Source organism: Amblyraja radiata, chromosome 1 (genome assembly GCF_010909765.2).
Source record: "Amblyraja radiata isolate CabotCenter1 chromosome 1, sAmbRad1.1.pri, whole genome shotgun sequence".
NCBI classification, from domain to species: domain Eukaryota; kingdom Metazoa; phylum Chordata; class Chondrichthyes; order Rajiformes; family Rajidae; genus Amblyraja; species Amblyraja radiata.
The window spans coordinates 56,039,461-56,060,320 of NC_045956.1; the positions used below are offsets into that span (position 1 = coordinate 56,039,461).

Consider the following 20,860-nt stretch of genomic DNA (forward strand, 5'->3'; position numbering starts at 1 on the left):
GCAACAAAAACTGAAATGTTGGAAAAACTCAGCCAATCAAACAGCAGGGAAAGAAAAATAATTAACATTTTGGGTCAACAAGAACGTGCAAACTCCACACTGACAGCACCCAAATGTCAGGATCGAACTGAGTATTGGGCTTTGTGGGGCAGCAGTTCTACCAGGCTAAAGGGTCAAGAGTGTTTAATTTGTCACATGTCCCGACAACGGAACAATTACATTCTTACTTGCAACAGCATATAGCAGGCCTGTAAACACAATAAACATTGATGATATATAATAAACAGAAATGCAATAAATTGATAACCCCAATACTAATACAAAAAATACCCAGAAGTCTTCAGTGCAACCAAAAGCAATTCATAGTTCGTAAATGTGATTAGTGTGATGTAGCGTTCAAGAGCCTAATGGTTGTTGGGATGAAGCTGTTCCTGAACCTGGTGGTCAAGATTATATGGAGCAGAAAACAAACTGTTGGAGGAACTCAGCGGGTCAAGCAGCATCTGTGGAGGCAAAGGGATGGCTGACATTTTGGATCTGGATCTGCAGTCTCGGGCGTCTCTTTTACGGAGGTCGGTTCAGGTAGATCGGGTACAAAGTAGCATGAATACTGACCACATAGAACTAAAGCGAGAAAGGGGCACAAGCATAATAATGGGAAACATCATGAGGGCAGCTTTAGTTTCTGGGTCAGAGTGGTCTGGCTGCACAGAGCGCACTCACAATGTTTGCTAGATTATGGTGCAAAGCTCTTTTTACTGGCATGGCTTTCGAAGCCAAAGATTGTATACAGCTCTACTGAAAATTGGGGATATTTACTGCTGTGACGAAAATAACGTTCATCCGGGTAATAGATGTGCCAATGTGTACAAAGTCAGCAACAATGCTGTCACTCCTGGTGCTAAACCAATTTATTTGGGGTCCAGTGACATGTTTTCATGGTATTAGTTGCATGGTCTGTGACAAGTTCAGTAGCAAAAGCTATGGGAGGGCATAGGATTCGCCTAATGTTGTATCCACCAAGAATTTATAGCAAAGCTTTAGACTTTAGAGATACAGCGCGGAAACAGGCCCTTCGGCTAACCGAGTCAGCGCTGACCAAAGATCACCCTGTACATAAGCACTATGCTACACACAAGGGACAATTTACAATTTTAACAAACCCAATTAACTTTCAAACCTGTATGTCTTTGGAGTGTGGGAGGAAACCAGAGCACCCAGAGAAAACCCACGTGGTCACAGGGAGAACGTACAAACTCTGTACAAACAGCACCCATGGTCAGGATCAAACCCGGGTTTCTGGTGCTGTAAGGCAGCAACTCTACTGCTGCTCCACTGTGCCACCATTACAGATGTACATAAATTAAAAATAAACAGCAACTAGGCTAAATTGTAAAATAAAAGAGGCAATTATCTGAAGTTGGAACATTCATTGTTCATTCCTGAGGTTGCAAGAGAGCGAAGCCAAGATGTTGTTCCTTTAGTTCACGATGGAATCGGGATGGGATTGAGAATTAAAGGGGCTGCTTGAAGATCACCCCTGCAAACTGAGAACTGCACAAAGCATCAACCAATTCTGCAAATGCTTCATTTACACTTGCATGATTATATAGAGAGTAAAGCTCGAACTGTTTGCACAAATCCATGAAGCAGAGGGATATGGATCTAAACCATTCAGCTCCAAACCCAAAACGTCACCTGTCCATTCCCTCCCCTGATGCTGCCTGACCCATTGAGTTACTCCAGCAGTTTGTCTTTTAAATTCATAGAATCTATCACACAGAACGATGCCACTAATCCCATTCTTCTGCTACTTCCCAACATTCCTACAATTTCCTCTCCTGTAAGTTATTGCCGAATCTGCCGCCACCAGGCTTTAGAAACTCATCGAAAGGGGGCGGCACGGTGGCACAGCGGTATAGTTGCTGCCTAACAGCACCAGAGACCCGGGTTCGATCCTGACAATGGGTGCTGTCTGTACGGAATTTGTACGTTCTCTCTGTGACTGTGTGGGTTTCTCCAGGCGCTCTGCTTTTCTCCCACATTCCAAAGATGTGCAGGTTTGCAGTTAATCGGCTTCGGTAAAATTGTAAATCGTTCTTAGTGTGTAGGATAGTGCTAGTGTACGTGATGGTTGGTCGGCGCGGACCCGGTGGGCTAAAGAGCCTGTTTCCACGCTGTATCTCTAAAGTCTAAATCAAGTCAAAACATCATAAATATGATATTAAGAACGTCAGACAGAATGAAAAGTTACACAACTCAAATGAACTCCGATTCCCAACAGGAAATTACACCACCACTATCCTCTCATTGTAATCCATGTCAAACCCCATTTCCTGTTCCTAAAGTTTAGTTGTGCTCTTACCTCTTCATCATAGCATTCTGCAAAGCTGAACTTTCCCCCAGCAAATATTTTTCTGACGCCTCGTTTAATTGAACCGCCTGTGAAATAGCATAGGTACAGATTCAATGGACCACACCGTCACTAATACCAAGTCCCAACGTCCCTGTACAATCTATTCATTTGAAAGCTACGCGCATTTCCTTCCAGTTTTCTGTTATGTTTACATAATGGCACAGACAAGCACCCGTAGTCAGGATCGAACCCGGGTCTCTGGTGCTGTAAGGCTACCGCTGCACCACCAAATTGATAAGAAGCTGAGGGGCGACCTTCTCACACAGAGGGTGGAACATATATAGAACGAGCTGCCTGAGGAAGTGGTTGAGGCAGGTACTACTATAACAACATTTAAAATACAATTGTACAGGTACGTGAATAAGAAAGGTTTAAAAGGACATAGGCAAAATGAAGGAAAAAGGGAGTAACTTAGATGGGCATCTTAATCGGCATGGATGCGTTGAGCTGAAGGGCCTGTTTCTGTGATTCTATATTTCTATGTTTCTATGTCAATGTTCTGGATGCCACAGATTATCCACTAATCCTAAAATAGACAAAAATGCTGGAGTAATTCAGCAGGTCAGGCAGCATCTCTGGAGGAAAGGAAAAGGTGACGTTTCGGGTCGAGACCCTTCTTCAGTCTGAGATTCAGGGGAGAGGGAAATTAGAGGTATGAAAAGGTACAGCCCCAAAGCAAAAGATGGAGTGTACGCAAGCACCCAGAAAACACAAGTGGCTGTGGTAGCGAGTCTGAGTTAAAACATGGTCGTGGAGCCGGTGGAATCAGAGAGGGAGCAGCGATAGAGGGTGCTGCAGAACTCTCGTCGGAGAGAGGAGGAGAACTTCTTAAAAGTAGGCAAAACTGGAGGAAATTTCGCTGTGGAGTAGACAAAATGTGTAGGAAGGAACAGCAGATGTTTAAACCAAAGATATATACAAAATGCTGGAGAAACTCTGTGGGTCAGGCAGCATCTCTGGAGAAAAGAAATAGGTGATGTTTCGGGTCGAGACCCTTCTTCAGACTGAGAGTCAGGGGAGAGAAAAACTAGAGATATCAAAAGGTACAGTGGCTGAACGGGCTCTCTTCTGTGCCATTATGATTCTACACCTGTATTTGAAGGGGAATTGCATAAGTTGGAATCTGCCCATGCACACTTAACACTATATCATTGAATGGGGGATTAAATTAAATTCTGGCAAATCGACATTAGACGTTGCCATTACAAAAAGATAAAAGGCCATTGATCACAGAAATTGAATAAAATGGCTAAACGGGCATTAAATTATGTCTGCACACCCTGTATGTGTGAAGCCTATAATTCTACTTCAAATTAATATTACAGATTTTGAATCGTCTGGTGATCATTTTTAATGACCACTTTATTATCACATATTAGATGAATAAACTTGATGAGCTTAGTTATCCCATTCACAAGTTAAACAGCATTGCATTTCTAATTTTGCGCTCTAGTTGCAGCTTTAAGGCTTTGTTTTGCTCACCATTGTCAGCTCCACCATTGCTTGCAGTGTCTATCAGATTGATGGGAAGAGGCACTGAATGTTCACTGGTTTGGCCATTTCCCAGCCTTATTATTTCTCCACAACCAAAGGAATAGATCGTGCCAGTGGATGAAACAAGGGCCAACGTGTGATAGCTGTTTAAAGTGAACAGAGCTAATTTTAGATGCTTTTGCTCATTTTTGTACTATTTAGTTTAGAGATACAGCGCGGAAACAGGCCCTTAGGCCCACCGAGTCCGCGCTGAGCAGCGATCCCTGCACATTAACACTATCCTACACACACTAGGGACAATTCTTACATTTACCAAGCCAATTTATCTGCATACCTGCACATCTTTGGAGTGTGGGAGGTACCGAATATCTCGGAGAAAACCCACGCGGTCTGCATCTGCATCTGTTCCCAAACCAAGCTGGGATGCAACCTGACAGTGTGCTTTCTGTGGAGCATCTGCACATGTTTGTAAGAATTTGAAACTGACAGTGTGTTTTACTTTACAATGTATTACCAGCTCACCTCCCGCATGCGATCTGAGAAACCTTTCTCCCAAACAGTCCGCCAACCAGTCGAGGTTTGATCTCATCTCTTGTCGAGTTGTGTCCAAGCTGTCCGTGCGCCCCAGCTCCAAATGTCAAAACAAATCCATCCTAGAAAAGAAAACGTGACTGATAACGTAACAGTGTCTTCAATGAATCAAGGGAAGCCTTTGCACTGGGAAAAGCAAAGGGAAGAATCAAGGGAAGCCTTTGCATTGCTCAAGTGCTCCATTTATCAATAACCAGTGCATGTTATAATCATTACCCAACATGCAACAGCATCCAGTAGCTAAGAATAATAACTTCATCTGGAACAGGGCGGCACAGTGACACAGCGGTAGAGCTGCTCCCTCATACCGCCAGGGACCTGGGTGCGATCCTGACTATGATTGCTGTCTGTGTAGAGTTTGCACATTCTCCCTGTGACTCCGTGGGTTTCTCCGGTTTCCTCCCACATTCCAATGCCGTGTGGGTTTGTAGATTAATTGGCCACTGTAAATTGCCCCTAGTGTGTAGGAAGGGGATGAGAAAGTGAGAAAACACAGAACTAGAGAACACAGAACACAGACCACTGGGTGGTCGATGGTTGGGGTGGACCTGGTGGGCTGAAGGGCCCTTTTCCACGGTTTCTCTAAACTTAATTAATCCTACCTTGAATTAACCGTCAAATTTTGAAAACCTCTCAGATCAACAGTAAAATCCCTATTTTCGCTATGTGTCTGTGATATATTCCAGCCATGCTGGGTCTACATTTTCATCGATTTAGCTTTAAGAATGCTTTAGAAACGTTGGTGAAGACTTCAGGTCAACACCATTATTTGCTGTGGGGTGTGGGGTTAGCGACAGTGGTGTGGAAGGACAAGGGTGGGTGAGGGGGTAAAGTAAGGGTGAGAGGATACAGCAAGGGTGAGAATTGTTGAGAAGGTAAAGCAGAGGTGAGAATGGGTGAAAAACAAAGTCTTTGTAATTCTGAAAATGAGAATAAAAATTCTAGAGATAAAACATGGACTGATCTTTAATTGCAATTATTCATGATCTTGATTTAGGTGCATTTTATGGAGCCTAAACATTTATGTATTGGGAGTGCTCAGTGGACCACTTAGCAGAGTGTGACAACTGCAGAGACCTAGGTTCAATCCTGGCCTCATGTGGCTGGCTGTGTAGAGTGCACATACACCTCCTATGACTGTGACTCTTTCCAGCGGATATTCCAGTTTCTTCTCACATCCCAATAGACACGAGGGTTGGCAAATTAATTGGCCACAGTACGTTGTTCTAAGTGGGTAGGTAAGCAATAGCATTGGGGGAGGAGCTGATGGGAATGTGGGGTAAAAAAATGGGATTTGTGTAAATGGATGCTCGATGGTTAGTACTAACTCCGTGGGCTGAAGGGCCTGTTGATTTAGTTTAGTTTATTGTCATGTGTACCGAGATACTGTGAAAAGCTTTTGTTGTGTGCCAACCAGTCAGCAGAAAGACAATACATGATTACAATCGAGCCTTCCATTCCACAGTGTACAGATACATGATAAAGGGAAATATGTTTAGTGCAAGATAAAGTCCTGTAAAGTCCGATTAAAGATAATCTGAGGGTCTCCAATGAGGTAGATAGTAGTTCAGGACTGCTCTTTAGTGTTGATAGGATGGTTCAGTTGCCCCGGACTTTCCTGCAATATTTTTTAATGACCAAAAATATCTGACTTTGCTGAACATTGGTGGGCGGCATACTGGTGCAGCTGGTAGAGCACCAGAGACCCAGGTTCCATCCGGACCCCAGGTGCTGTCTGAGTGGTGTTGGCACGCAACCCCTATGACTGCGTGAGTTTCCTCCGGGTGTTCCGGTTTCCTCCCACATCCCAAAGGCATGCGAGTTTGCAGCTTATTTTCCCCCAGTGTGTAGGAGGTTGATGAAGAGAGCAGTCCTGAACTACTATCCACTTCATTTGTGACCCTTGGATAATCTTTGATCGGACTTTACTGGCTTTACCTTGCACTAAACGTTATTCCCTTATCATGTATCTGTACGCTGTGAATGGTTCGATTGTAATCATGTATTGTCTTTCCGCTGACTGGTTAGCACACAATAAAAGCTTTTCATTGTACCTTGGTGCAAGCAACAATAGACTAAACTGAACTGAGAAAGTGGGATAATATAGAACTAGTGTGAACGGGTGATCGATAGTTAATGTTGACACAGTGAGCTGAAGGGCCGGTTTACATGCTGAATCTCTAAAACGAAAGCAGTGAAGACTAGCAAACTGAACCAAAAACAAAACTGGATGTATTTAATCCAAGGTGTCCATCTATGTGCAAATCCATGTGATCTCCACTGTGATCTCGCTTCCACAGGGCTTAATCACACCTCACCCAAGAACATTAGCCAGATGGTGGTTACTATGTGGAAATCATTGCCACAGATTGTTGTGGAGGCCAAATCATTAGGTATTTTTAAGGTGCAGATTGAGATTCTTGATTAGTATGGGTATCTGGGGTTATGGGGAGAAGGCAGGAGAATAGGGTTGAGAGGGAAAGGTAGATCAGCCATGATTGAATGGTGGAGTAGATGTGATGGGCTGAATTGCCTCAATCTGCTCTTACAAATTCCAGAGCCATTCACTTGAGAGGATGCTAGTGGTTTCCCTTTGTCTTCCAGAAGGATTTTTTTATCAGGTCGCAACTTTAATCGCAAAGAGGATCTTTCTCTCACTTCTGTAATGCAGAGCAAACCATTAAGATTTTCAATTATTTGAGAACAAACCTTCGTCAGAACTGCAGTGTGCTCCTCTCCACAAGAAATAAAGATGGTGCTCTTGCACGATAGGATTTGCACATGTTTGGGAGTAAGAGTATCTGCAACAAGTAATGAAAGCAGTCAGCCCACATTCTTCTTCCTAATTCTACCATGATAGCCCTTTCTAATGTACTTTGACCAAATGGTAACTGACCATGAAAGCTCGCACTAAAACCAAGTTGAATAAGTGAAAATAAAATGGTTCATCATCACTGAACACACTTGATGTTGTTGTAAACCTGTGTCCTGAAAATCTCCGTGCTCTTACAAAGGATGTTCAGGGGTGTCAAAATGCAATACGAAGGGGGGCCCGGTGGTAATGGGAGGGGGTGGGATGCTGCCAGGCAGGCAGTAGAGGGCTGTTCAGTAAACTATTGTAACTTTGTCATAGCCAGAAACGTGGTGACACCTGTCTACTGCCCAGGTGAGGTCTGCTCCAGGCAGCGAGGCAGTCGAGGGTTCTGCCCGAGTCGACTGCCTGCCCCTCTTCCGGGCCAACGTCTGTGCCCACGTGTCCCTGGAGAGGGAGCACGCGTTGTACGTGGGGACTCTGGAGGCCTTCTGTGAACGCTGGTCGCCACGGAGGGGTGGGGGGGGGGGGTCAAGTGCATTGTAGATAAAGTGGACAATATTTTAATCTGATAACTATTTGATTGTAAACTAACAATGGCAGTTTTGATTTTGTTACTACTCTGTATGTGTGTATAATTGAATAAAAGTATTTTAGATTATTATGAAATAATATTTAAAAAAAAATATATAGGTGAGGTCTGCAGTATGATTTTACCGGGTTGGATGCAAAACAAAACATTTCACTACACCATGTCACAATAGAGTATAATTAAATCATCATTGAATCAATATTTTCTCAATTGTAAAATGCTTTGTTGATGTGTTCGTTTTAAATTGAAATCCAATGAGAGGTTAAATGAATTGTTCAACTGTGGTTTAGTTTTGCAACAACAGTTACTTCTAATAAGTTAACCATCTTATTATTCCTTTCCCTCTCTTTCCTGTGCCCACCCCTCCTTCTTTATGCCCATCCCCCCTATTTTGCCCAGCTCAGTCCCTATGCCCGCCAGGATACACAACTATTTGTCCCCCCCACCCATCTTCCCCACTATTAACCTACATTCCTTCCTCTGGCTTCACAATTCATCAAATCTTTTATTTTCAACTCCAGCCTTGTCCAACAATTTACCGATCAAAAATAAACCTACAGTAACTTGTATCCACCCATCACTTACCAGGCTTTATCCTGCCCCCTCCTCTCTCCCAGCTTTCTTCCCCCCTTCCTCCACCACAATCACTCTGGAGTAGGGTCCCAACCAGAAATATCACCAATCCATGTTCTCCAGAGATGCTGCCTGACCTGCTGAGTTACTCCAGCACATTGGTCAATAATTACACGAGTACAAAACTACATGGAAATGAAGTTGGGAGGCACATGGGTGCAGTGGTAGAGTTGTTACCCGGGTTCGATCCTGACTATGGATGCTTTCTGTATGGAGTTGGTATGTTCTCCCTGTGACCGATTTGGTTCTCGCCAGTTGCTCCGGTTTCCTCCCACACCCCAAAGACGTACAGGTTTGTAGGTTAATTGCAATCAGTAATAACTGTAAATTGTCCCTCGGGTGTAGGATTGTGCGAGTGTACGGGGCGATTGCTGGTCTGTGCGGACTCTTTGGGCTGAGGGATCTGTTTACGCGCTGTTTCTCTAATGTCTAAAGCCACGGAAAGGAAAAGAAAGGCCGATATTGTTTGGCAATGTCCTTACCCTCTGTGTCGTCGAGCCCCAGTTGTCCGTGATTATTTCTGCCCCATGCAAATACCGTCCCCGAGACGGTCAGAGCGAAGCTGTGCTCGCCTCCAGCTGTGATCTGAGCCACTGGGACCCCAGAGAAACTCTTCACCGTCTGGGGGTCGCAAGACAGGCGACCTCTTGTACCGAGACCCAACTGGCCAAAGGTGTTCTGTCCCCAGGCAAAGACTTGGCCATCTTTCAAGAAAAGTCAAACAATGTTAAATATTACCTTTTGGATTCAAACAAATGTAGTCTAAGCATTAAGAGAAATGTTAATCATACACAATTTCTATAAAACATTGAGCATAAAATCTTGCTCAGAGCATCAGACATTTTGTTATAAATAGTGAGAAAGCATTTTCTCCCAGAAAACAGACCACACAATGCACGGATCCATTAAGGTTTTCTGTATGCACCAAAATCACATTATGAAAGACAACATTTTTAGTTTAGTTTATTGTCATGTGTACCGAGGTAAAGTGAAAAGCTTTCTTGTTGTGTGCTCTCCTGTCAGAAGAAAGACTGCACATGATTACAATCTAGCTGTCCACAGTGCACTTTTACAAGATGAAGGGAGTACAAATGCTGCTGTTGGAGTAGAGGTTTAAAAGAGGTTGTAAATCTGCATCTGGGACCAGCATGCAGAGAGTCGCCTGGCTTGGGTGCCATCTTGACAGCACTAGTGATGGAAGATAGATTTCATCCACAAGACTTTGAAATATGACAGAGATATCCAGCAGGTTACTTTTGACACTACAGAGAAAACACCGGCTTTGTCCAACCTCTCCTTGTAGCTAATACTCTCTAATCCAGGCAACATCCTGGTGACATCTTCTTCTGCACCTTCTCCATAACATCATCATCCTTGTAAGATGTGCCATTTTGTGCCAACTTTGATTTGTTCATTCCTATAGCAGTGTGCACAGTTTAATCAGTATGTTAATATTTCTAATTAATTCACAGAGGCCATTTTATTTTATCATTTACCTTTGGAAAGCGCCAAAGAATGATTGTTTCCGCAGGTCACTTGTATTATATTACTTCCACTCAAACTCCTAAACAACCTAAATATTAAAAAAAGAACATAATTATGTACACTGCCCACATTTATTAAATCTGCCTGACACCATCTGAGACTGTCCTTTAATGTATCTGTTCATATGATATTGAACGGCACGGTGAAGCAGCAGGTAGTGCTGATGTCGCACAGCTCCATAAGCCCAGGTTTATACCTGACCACCAGTACACTGTGTTGACCTTCCATATTCTCCCTGTGAGGTTTCCCGGTGCTCTGGCAATATTCCAATGTTGGACTATTTTCCCCAGAGCTTTGGAGGTTGAGGGGAGACATATTAGAAGAAATATAATTATGAGAGGCATAGACAAGGTAAACAATCAGAACCTTTGATGTCACAAATGTCAAAGACTAGATGGTATGGCTGTAAGGGCAGAGGGGAAATGTTTTAAGGAACGGTGCGGGGCAAGTTTTTTTACATAATGTGTGGTTGATATGCACTGCCAAAGGTTGTTCTTGGAGACAAATACGATAGTGGGATTTAAGAGGTTCTTGGATAGGCACATTTATTCAGGGAATGGAAGGATATGGATAACATGGAGTGTGAATGAGTGATCGATGGATGGCATGGACTTGGTGGGCCAAGGGATCTGTTTGTATGCTGTACCTTGAAACTAAACAAAACTAAGAGCTCATAAGGAATATTAGTAGAATTAGGCCATTCAGCACATCAAGTCTACTCCGTCATTCAATCATGGCTTATCTATCTCTCCCTCCGAACCCCATTCTCCTGTCTTCTCCCCATAACCTCTGACACCTGTACTAATCAAGAATCTATCTCTGCCTTAAAAAATATCCACTGATAGGTCTTTCTAAATGGTGCTACCTTCCCTTTCGAAAATGGCTTAAGATTTTAGGGACAGTTGAGCAGGCTAAGACTATTTCTTGGAGCGCAGGAGGATGATGAGCGATCTTATAAAGGAGTATAGGGTCATGCGAGGAATAGATAGGGTAAATGCAGTCTTTTACCCAGAGTAGGGGAATCGAGAACCAGGGGACATAGGTTTAAGGTGAGGGGGGGAACGATTTAAAAGGAAACTGAGGGGTAACTTTTTTTACACTTAGATTGGTAGGTGTGTGGAACGAGCTGCCGGAGGAGGTAGTTGAAGAAGCTACTATCACAACGTTTAAGAAACATTTAGACAGGTACATGGGTAATATACTCTTAGAGGGATATGGACTAATTGCAGGCAGGTGGGACTAGTGTAGAGGGGGCATGGTGACTGGCATGGGCAAGTTGGGCCGAAGGGCCTGTTTCAACGCTGTATGACTCTATGACTATCTAAAATCCTTCCATGGAAAGTTGAACATTTAATCAAAGATTATATCCCATTAGGGTGCTGTACTGTCAACAGGAGCTGTCTGCTGGATGGAACTTGCAATCTTTAATAATCTGAATATCCTCTGAATGTTTATTTGATTGAGGAGCAACTAAACCCAACATGTTTACACTTTGACCCCTTGCAAGTGTTGGTGACCTGTGACGCTGTGGTGCAGATTACACCACAGCAGCATAGAGTTAACAAAAAACTTCAACTTTGTTCAGATTTGAAAGACTAGGAATAACGCTGCCTTACTGTGGTTTCGATAAGGTGATCCCTCTTAGATTATTGGCACATCTCTTTGAATTGACTTGACTCTGAAGAATACTTCCTGTCGCCGAAACAAACAGAACTTGGGATGTCCCACAAGCAGCAAAGTGAATCTCCTGTTCCTTGAAATAAGGAAACTGCCCTGCATGGGATGAAAACAAGTTATTAATGCTGGGACAATGTGTAAATTGCGGTTCTGGAACTGGACTCATAATCTCACAAAGTCCAAGAGTTATAGAAAGATACAGCATGGAAAGATGCCCTTTGACCCACTAAATTAAATGATTCAATGATACTTTGTTGTCACATGTAGCTCGGTGCAGTGAAACTCTTTATTTGCATACAACCTGATAAAATCATACAGCAGACCTCACCGAGGCAGTGCACAAGAGTCGCCACGTTTCTGCCGTTGACAAAGTCACAATAAGTTAATTGAACAGTCCTAGACATTCGGACTGAAGAAGGGTCTCGACCTAAAATGTCGCCCATTCCTTCTCTCCAGATACTGCCTGTCCTACTGAGTTACTCCAGCTTTTTGTGTCTATCTTCGATTTAAACCAGCATCAGCAGTTCCTTCCTACATGAACAGTCCTATCTTACTCTCGAAGCAGCAAATCAGGCCTGCCACCGCCCTCGTTCTCGGCGGCCCCCTGCCAGGTCCCCCCCCCCTTCATTCTTAGCGCCCACTCCGACCATCAACTACACATTTATGCTAATCTTACATCAATCCCTTTTAAAAGATTTGCCTACATTCTCTTCATCAATGTCACACAGATTCTATCACGCATTTATACACCGGAGCAATGTATGGTGGCCAATTAACCCACCAAACCACATATGTAAAACTGGACTTCAAACTCTACCAACAAGGCAACTGAAAGGTAGCAAAACATAAAGTGCTGAAGGAACTCAGCAAGTCAAGTAACATCTGTGGAGGAAAATGACAGGCAACGTTTTGGGTCAGGAATCTTCATCCCTGACTTGGTGAGTTGCATCCCAAGGCTTTGCAGAGATAGTGGGTGCACCAGTTGGCATCTTCCATAATTCCATACATTCTAGAAAGGTTCCCACAAATTGGAGGGCAGCAAATGTAACCCCAGTATTACAGAAAGGAGCAAGAAAGAAAATAGACACAAAATGTGGAGTAACTCAGCGGATCAGGCATCATCTCTGAAGAGAAGGAATGGGTGACATTTCGGGTCAGGTAAGAAGAAGGGTCACCCATTCTTTCTCTCCAGAGATGCTGCCTGTCCCGCTGAGTTACTCCAGCATTTTTTGTCTACCTTCGATTTAAACAAGCATCTGCAGTTCTTTCCCACGCAAGAAAGAAAATGTTGGGCTACAGAGCCAGTAATAGACACAATGTGCTGGAGTAGCTCAGCGGGTCAGGCAGCCTCACTGGAAAAAAAGAATAAGTGATGTTTTGCGTCACAACCCTTCTTCAGACTGAGAGTCGGCGGATAAGGAAACTATAAAGATGAAAAGGTACAGAACAAATCACAGCCGGCACCGATGAAAGGTGGAGCCCACAATGGTACATTGTTGGCTGTGGAAGAATTGATAATGAAGGGATACAAATAATAGTAAATGACACGTGTGGGGAGGGACAGAGAGAGAGAGAGATGGAATGCAAGGAATACTTGAAATTAGATAAATAAATATTCATACTATAACCAGAATCAGTAACTCTGATATAAGAAGTAGTAGGAAAAATGATGGAATTTATGATTAAGGAAGTGGGAAGATGCACTTGGAAAATAATAGCAGGATAGGGCAGAGTTAATGTGGATTTGTGAAGAACATGGATAGGTGACGTTTCAGGTCAGGACAAATGGGTGAGACGTCCGAAGAAGGTGTCTCGACCCAAAGCGTCACCGAGGTAGTTTTACCGGTTCTAGGTAGTTTCTCACCAATCATGCCCCCCCCCCCCCCACACACACACACACACACACACACAACTGCCTCCTGCACACTCCTCCTCCCTCATCCATCTCCTGTGCCCCACCTAGACTCTCACTTTTTCTCCCCCCCCTCCCCCTACTGTGGATAGGGTGAGCTGCTTTAAATACCTGGGAATCCACATCACAGAGGATCTGACATGGACAACACACATTGCCGCGCTGGTGAGTAAGGCAAGGTAGCGCCATTACCACCTCAGGCAGCTGAGGAAATTCAGAGTCTCTCTGAAGATCCTTCAGTGCTTCTACTCTGGGCTAGAAGGCATCTTGTCCGGCAACATCACACACTGGTTTGGGAACTGCTCTGCCCAGGACAGGAAGGCTCTGCAGAGAGTAGTGCGTTCAGCCGAACGCACTATGGGAACTACACTCGCCCTCCTGCAGGACCTATACACCAGGAGGTGCAGATCCAGAGCCAGCAACATTATGGGGGACCCTTACCACCCCAGCAGCGGCCTGTTCCAGCTGCTACGGTCAGGCAAATGCCTCCACTGTCATGCTGTGAAAACAGAGGATGAGACCGAGTTTCTTCCCACAGGCCATCAGGACTGTAAACTCTTATCTCACCAGGGACTAATTTACTGTTGTGTTGTGTCTTGTAAATAAAATATTTTCTAACATGTAAACACTGATTCTGTTCTGTTCAAAAGGGAACTGCAGATGCTGGAATATCGAAGGTACACAAAATTGCTGGGGAAACTCAGCGGGTGCAGCAGCATCTATGGAGCGAAGGAAATAGGCGACGTTTCGGGCCGAAACCCTTCTTCAGACTGATTCTGTTCTATTCTGTTCTGTAGTTTTTGCACAATCCGCAGGCATTGCCACTTTCATTTCACTGCACATCTTGTATGTGTATGTGACAAATAAAGTTGACTTGACATAACCCCCGTCACTTTCCTTCCTCTGGTTTTACAGTCTGCAACTCTTCAAACCTGTTCACACCTTCTTTTCTTATTGCCGGCCTTTGTTCCAACCATCTGCATATCAAAGCCCGTCTCACCTATGTTGACCTATTCCACCTTTTAATTTCAGATTTTCCAGCATTTGCGTCTTTAATTGTTATTTTGAAGCTTCATACCATTCTCCAGAGATGCTGCCTGACTGCCGCGCTGTTACTCCAGCACTTTGTGTCCTGTTGTGCATTAATCAGCAGACTGCAGGTAGACACAAAATGCTGGACTAACTCAGCGGGGCAAGCAGCATCTCCGGTGAGCAGGAACGGTGGAGAAGCCTTCTCTCCAGAGATGCTGCCTGTCCCGCTGAGTTACTCCAGCATTTTGTGTCGAACTTCCATTTAAACCAGCATCTGCAGTTCTTTCCCACACAATCAGCATCTGCAGTTCCTTGAAGTGTTTCAGCAATTTGTATACTCCTCACTGGATTGACCATACATCGGGATTAATTTTGTCAATTCACTCTCATTTACCACCCATTACAGTTTTATCCACCAAAATAGTTCCTTCGAAATTATTCCCTGGTCGCCGATCACAATAAAAGGCAAAGGCGGAGTTGGAGGGAAGAGTTTCGTTTACACCGCTCAAGCGGATAACGTCATTGTTTTTCTATGCAGATCGACTGCCTGCTTGTGGCGCTGACACTGTGCGTGAGAAGAGAAAGTGAAACTAACCAGCGCTAAACAAAATACAAACGTACTGCCCCGGGATCAGCGCCCAGAGAGCAGACCCAGCCCAATACCCCAGGAACTAATTCCAATCATTACCCAGATTGGAAAATCGACTCCCAAGGTGGAAGAGAAGTGGAGAGAGAAAATAATACTCATTTTTGTTGTAATATATAATACTTTTAAAAATGTTATTAAATATAATTTTCAAATCTTTAACTAAATATAACGAAAACAGACTAATGAGCTTGTAAATATTAATTCAATTTTATAATTCTTCCATTATCTGTAAATCACTTAAACTAGAATCAGAAATATTGATTCCAGCATAATACCGATTTATGGCGTTTTTTTGCATGAAATAAAAAGCAGTTTTTCTGTAGTTCCTTATTTCTACACAGAGCGATGCTGCCTGACCCACTAAGTTACTCCAGCACTTTGTATCAAATACGTAGATTGCTGTACATCCCACACGCTTTGGTGACATTACAGATTGCCTCAATATATAATTTACTGCGTGTCAATTTGAGACACAACAACATCCTGCAGCACACAGGATTTTACCCGCATGTATGTTCCCCCTTACCAGGTGGTTTTCCATCGACTCTCCTGAAAATCTTCCCGCTGGACAACACAACTACTGTGCATCCGCTCCGGCAGCAAAGGTGCCGGATCTGCTCGGTGCCCAGAACATCCCCCAAGTCGGAGCAACGTTCGGGCTGCAAGCCCGTCTCCCAGTTGTACAACATCGCCCCTTCGTGACACCGCAAACGATCCGGTCAAAGTGTGAAAGAAATGAGATGAAACCCCAGTGTCAGGTTATAAAGTGTCACTTTATCATCACGTGGGGGGAGTCCCGCCCTCAAGCCCCGCCCCAAACATCCCCGTCCACCAATGTCATCTCCAGGAGGCAGGTGAGGGGGAATCCCTCTCTGGGGTATTTCACACGGGAGCCGCTTCTCACCCCCTGGCAACGAGTCCTGTGCTCAAGTGAACACTAATGTTACTCAACGAGCTTACAAGGAAAGCACACCAATGCTTCTTGATTAGTACACGTGTCAGAGGTTATGGGGAGAAGGCAGGAGAATGGGATTAGGAGGTAGAGATAGATCAGCCATGATTGAATGGCGGAGTAGACTTGATGGGCCGAATGGCCTAATTCTACACCTATTCCTTATGACTTCCTTGTCCTCAGCAACTCTCACCAACTACAGATGTTCCGTGGAAAGCTTTTTATCGAGATGCATCACAACTTGGTTTGGGAACAACTCCATCCAAGACCGCAAGAAATTTCAGAGAATAGCGGACGCAGCCCAGACCATCACACCAACCAACCTCCCTTCCATTGACTCAATTTATACCTCACTTTGCCTCGGCAAGGCCAGCAGCATTATCAAGGACGAGTCGCACCCCGGCCAATCCCTCTTCTCCCCTCTGGAAAAAGGTATAGAAGTGTGAAAACACACACCACCATATTCAGGGACAGTTTCTTCCCTGCTGTTATCAGGCAACTGAACCATCCTAACACAACTAGAAAGCAGTCCGAAACTACTATCTACCTCATTGGAGTCCCTCGGACTATCTTCGATCAGATTTTACTGACTTTATCGCGCACTAAATGTTATTCCCTTATCATCTATCTGTACACTGTGAATGGCTCGATTGTAATCATGTATTGTCTTTCTGCTAAATGGTTAACACGCAACAAAAGCTTTTTGTTGTAAGTTGGTCCACGTGGACTAAACCAAATAAACCAAACTGAAAGGGAGAAACAAAGAACCACAGATGCTGGTTGATATTGAAAAACACACAAAGTACTGGGGTCACGCACCATCTCTGGAGAACATGGGTAACCTCTGCATTGCCTCTCTGATGCAGGTACTGTCACAATATTTAAAAAACATTTATATAGGTACATAGATAAGATAGGTTTAGAGGAATATGGACCAAAAACAGGCAGCTGGGATCAGTGTAGATGGGACATGTTGGTCGGCATGGGCAATGTGTGACTGTGATTCTATCTCTAATAGAGCAAAATATTATATTTCAGTATTTCCTCTTCGAGTTGACCTGCTCTGTAATTGAGTATTGTTTCCGATTCCACCCAGTGTTTTTCTGCATTCCTTTCATGCTTTCAGTTTCAGTTTCCTTTCATCATTCTTGCTGAACTCCAGCCATAAGGATTGGAAATGGAAACCAAGCTGTCACACTGGAAAGGAAATGAATCACAGATGATGCAGTGGCACACCCTTGCCTCTGGGTCACAAGTCCGTCAGTTCAAATCCCACTCTTGGACTCAAATTGAACTGACACCAATGCAGTCCTGACAGAAGCGCCGCCACACAGCCAGAGGGACCATCTTTTGGATAATGTTTAGGTTTAAGTTTATTATTGTCACATGTATAGATGTTTAGTGACAAGCCTTAGTTTGTAGCTATACAAGTCATTGGCGAGACCACACTTGGAAAAGTTTACTTTTAAATCAATTAATTTTATTATTAGCACATGTACCAAAGTAGTGAAAAGCTTTGTTTGGTGTGCTATCCCGTTAAATCACACCATGACTACAATCATATACAAGTTAAGGGTTGAACGATGCAAGAGTTACAATGTTCTGGTGCCATCTGGCCATTTTCAAACCCCAAGTCTCTGAAATCTAGCCTGATCCTGGTCTCCGGAGATATGCTTTTTTTTTTTTTTTAAAAGACTTTAGAGATGCAGTGTGAAAACAGAACTCGATAGCACCATGACCAGAAATCCCAATGCAAGCTGGGTTTGTTTTCGATTGCATTAAATAAACTGCTGGAGGAAGTGAACGGGTCAGGCAGTATTTGTGCAAGGAAATAGACAGACAATGTCTCGTGTTGGGACCTTTTCTTCACACGAGGATGCAGCCTGACCCACTGAGTTCTTCCAGCACTTGGTTTTTTGTTCAAGATCCCAGCATTTGCAGATTCTTGCATCTCCATTCCCTTTGAATGCTTTGCTCTTAGCTAATATGATGACCAAAAACTACTTAAAGTATTCTCATAATTACAGCACAGGAAAAAAGCCATTTGGCTCTAATGCGTTGGCCTATCCCCTTAATTTGAACAGATTATCAGCAGCTTTTAATGTTCAATTATACTTTCCCAGTTCTTACAAAAGGTTATCAAACTGAAATATGAATAATTTCACTTTCCACAGATGCTACCTGGTCTGCTGAGTGTATGATTGTATTTAATGTTTTTACACTGGTGATGATTAACAGTGATGATGATACATTACTTTCGCATTTACCTCTGTACCCAAGCACAGTGAATATATATATATTTTTTGCAAACAATCTAATTAAATCATACTCCAGACTAGCATAATCAAATTGCAACAAATGAAGTGTAATAGTAGACATCACCGAGACAGTACACAAAGTGTTGCCACGTTTCTGGCGTCAACAAAGTTTCAGAGTTCCTAAGAGCGCAGCCTTATCTTGGCCTTCAAGGCCCGTTGTCCTGGCAACACCGATCCTCTCCTCCTTCCGCCGCCATTTTGAAAACAGACATTTGTCCGCCATCGCAGTCCTCCTCACCAGTTCCCGGTCTTCAGAGTCGAACAGGAGACGAGTCTCGGACGACTCCAGGTGGGTTCCTGGTTGCGAGCCAGGCTTGCTGTCGAGGCGTGGTTGCTGCCCGTTGGGTCATTCCTTTCTTTTAGTGTATTTATTCAACATCTCTTTATGTGCCTCCATGAATTGGCAGGTCTCAGTAGCATAAATATCCAATGGATGATCCAGCAAAATGTTCCAAGGATAGGCAGTACATCAACATAGTCCACACACTGACACCAATGAGCCATGGCATTTTCCGATCGTACACAGTGGGTGTTTTAACCAAATTACCAACCATGTGAAGGCACAGCAGTCAGTGGAGCTGCCTCACAGCTCCTGGTTCGGTCCTGACCCCAAACCTTGCATGTTCTCTCTGTGGGGTTTCCTACGGGGGCTCTGGATTTGTTCCACATCCTGATGACGTGCTGTTAGGTTAATTGTCAACGGCAACTCATTGTAAAAAGAATTTAAGGTGACAATATTTAGTTTAGTTTAGCTTAGAGATACAGCGCGGAAATAGGCCCTTCGGCCCACCGAGTCCGTGCGGACCAGCAATCACCCCATACTCACATTATCCTACACACTAGGGCAATTTACAATTGTACCAAAGCCAATTAACCTACAAACCTGTGTGAGGAAGGGTCTCGACCCGAAACATCACCTATTCCTTCGCTCCATAGATGCTGCCTCACCCGCAGGGTTTCTCCGGCATTTTTGTCTACTTTCGATTTTTCCATCATCTGCCATTCTTTCTTAAAACTGTGTGAGGAAACGGGCACCCAGAGAAAACCAAAGCAGGTCACAGGGAGAACATGCAAACTCCACACAGACAGTACCCATAGTCAGAATCAAACCCAGGTCTCTGGCGCCGCAAGGCAGCAACTCTACCGCTGCGCGACTGTGCTGCCCTGAGAAATAGATAAAGCCGGGTACAGGGAAATGAGAAAGGTAATGAGACCAAAGGGATTGTTCGAAGACCTGATGGGCCAAAGGGCCTCCTAAATAGTTGCAAAATAAACTTCCTTTAAGAGTGCAGAAGAAATTACACTCCAATTTCAAAATCTGCTCTGTTCATACACAAGTTTGACAACACTTTGCTTTACAACATGAACATTATAGAGGTTTCCAGTCTTGAACATTTCCACCAGATTCAGGGACAGTTTCTTCCCAGCTGTTCCTAGTCTTTGATATAAGTGCAGGTGTGGATCATTGGATAGGGTGTCGTTGCTAATGTTTCTTCCATTAAAAGCTGAAGTCTCTTTTGCTGAGTAGCTTCATTCTCTATTAAGTTTCTTCTTAGCTTTGATAGCTGTCACCAGTTTTGTTCTCAGAGATTCTGCACTGGTATACTCTGGTAGAAGCAAGATGTCAAAACAAGTGGCTGCCTCTGGATAATCATCTTCAGTCAACTCACATGAAGAAATTATTATCTTCAAACACTTCATTCCCATCACTGGAATTTGGTCAGATCCGAAGATAAATGCTGAGAAAGGAACATTATTAGATTATCAGAAGTTATGTTACATGATTCAGAAAAGTACATTCCACATATACATATATTTTGGCTGCACAGTGGTGTAGCTGGTAGACCCGCTACCTCACAGCGCCAGAGACCCACGTTTGATCCTGATCTTGGGTCCTGTCTGTGTGGAGTTTGCACGTTCTTTCTGCGACCGTGTGGTTTTCCCCGAGTGCTCTGGTTACCTCCCACTTCCCAAACAGCTGCGAGTTTGCAGGTTACTGGCTTCTGTAAAATGTCTCACATTGTTTAGAGAGTGGATGGGAAAGTGGGATAACGTAGAACTGGTGTGAATGGGTGACCGATGGTCGATGTGGACTCAGTAGACCAAAGGGCCGGTTTCCATGCTGTATATTTCAATCATTCCACCAATCAATTAATCAATATTCTTACAAATCAGCATTTGAGAATGACATGCAAGAAACAAAAAAAGGTGAATGCTACATCATAAGCACACCGAGT

General features: G+C 43.8%; 2 protein-coding genes across 2 annotated transcripts in view; both read right to left on the reverse strand.

The window, feature by feature from the left end:
• Window positions 1–16,114, reverse strand: part of LOC116978563 (probable E3 ubiquitin-protein ligase HERC3) — a 76,714-nt gene extending 60,600 nt beyond the window's left edge. Inside the window, exons 1-8 of the mRNA XM_033029833.1 lie at window positions 15,880–16,114; window positions 11,700–11,856; window positions 10,035–10,111; window positions 9,021–9,242; window positions 7,211–7,302; window positions 4,433–4,563; window positions 3,899–4,053; window positions 2,366–2,442 (exon numbers count right to left, since the gene is read on the reverse strand). Coding sequence (XP_032885724.1) covers window positions 2,366–2,442; window positions 3,899–4,053; window positions 4,433–4,563; window positions 7,211–7,302; window positions 9,021–9,242; window positions 10,035–10,111; window positions 11,700–11,856; window positions 15,880–16,042 — 1,074 coding nt within the window. The 5' untranslated portion in view covers window positions 16,043–16,114. The remainder of the gene's footprint in view (window positions 1–2,365; window positions 2,443–3,898; window positions 4,054–4,432; window positions 4,564–7,210; window positions 7,303–9,020; window positions 9,243–10,034; window positions 10,112–11,699; window positions 11,857–15,879) is intronic.
• A 1,833-nt stretch (window positions 16,115–17,947) lies between these two features.
• Window positions 17,948–20,860, reverse strand: part of LOC116974094 (probable E3 ubiquitin-protein ligase HERC4) — a 70,501-nt gene continuing 67,588 nt past the window's right edge. The window contains exon 23 of the mRNA XM_033022225.1: window positions 17,948–20,362. Coding sequence (XP_032878116.1) covers window positions 20,154–20,362 — 209 coding nt within the window. The 3' untranslated portion in view covers window positions 17,948–20,153. The remainder of the gene's footprint in view (window positions 20,363–20,860) is intronic.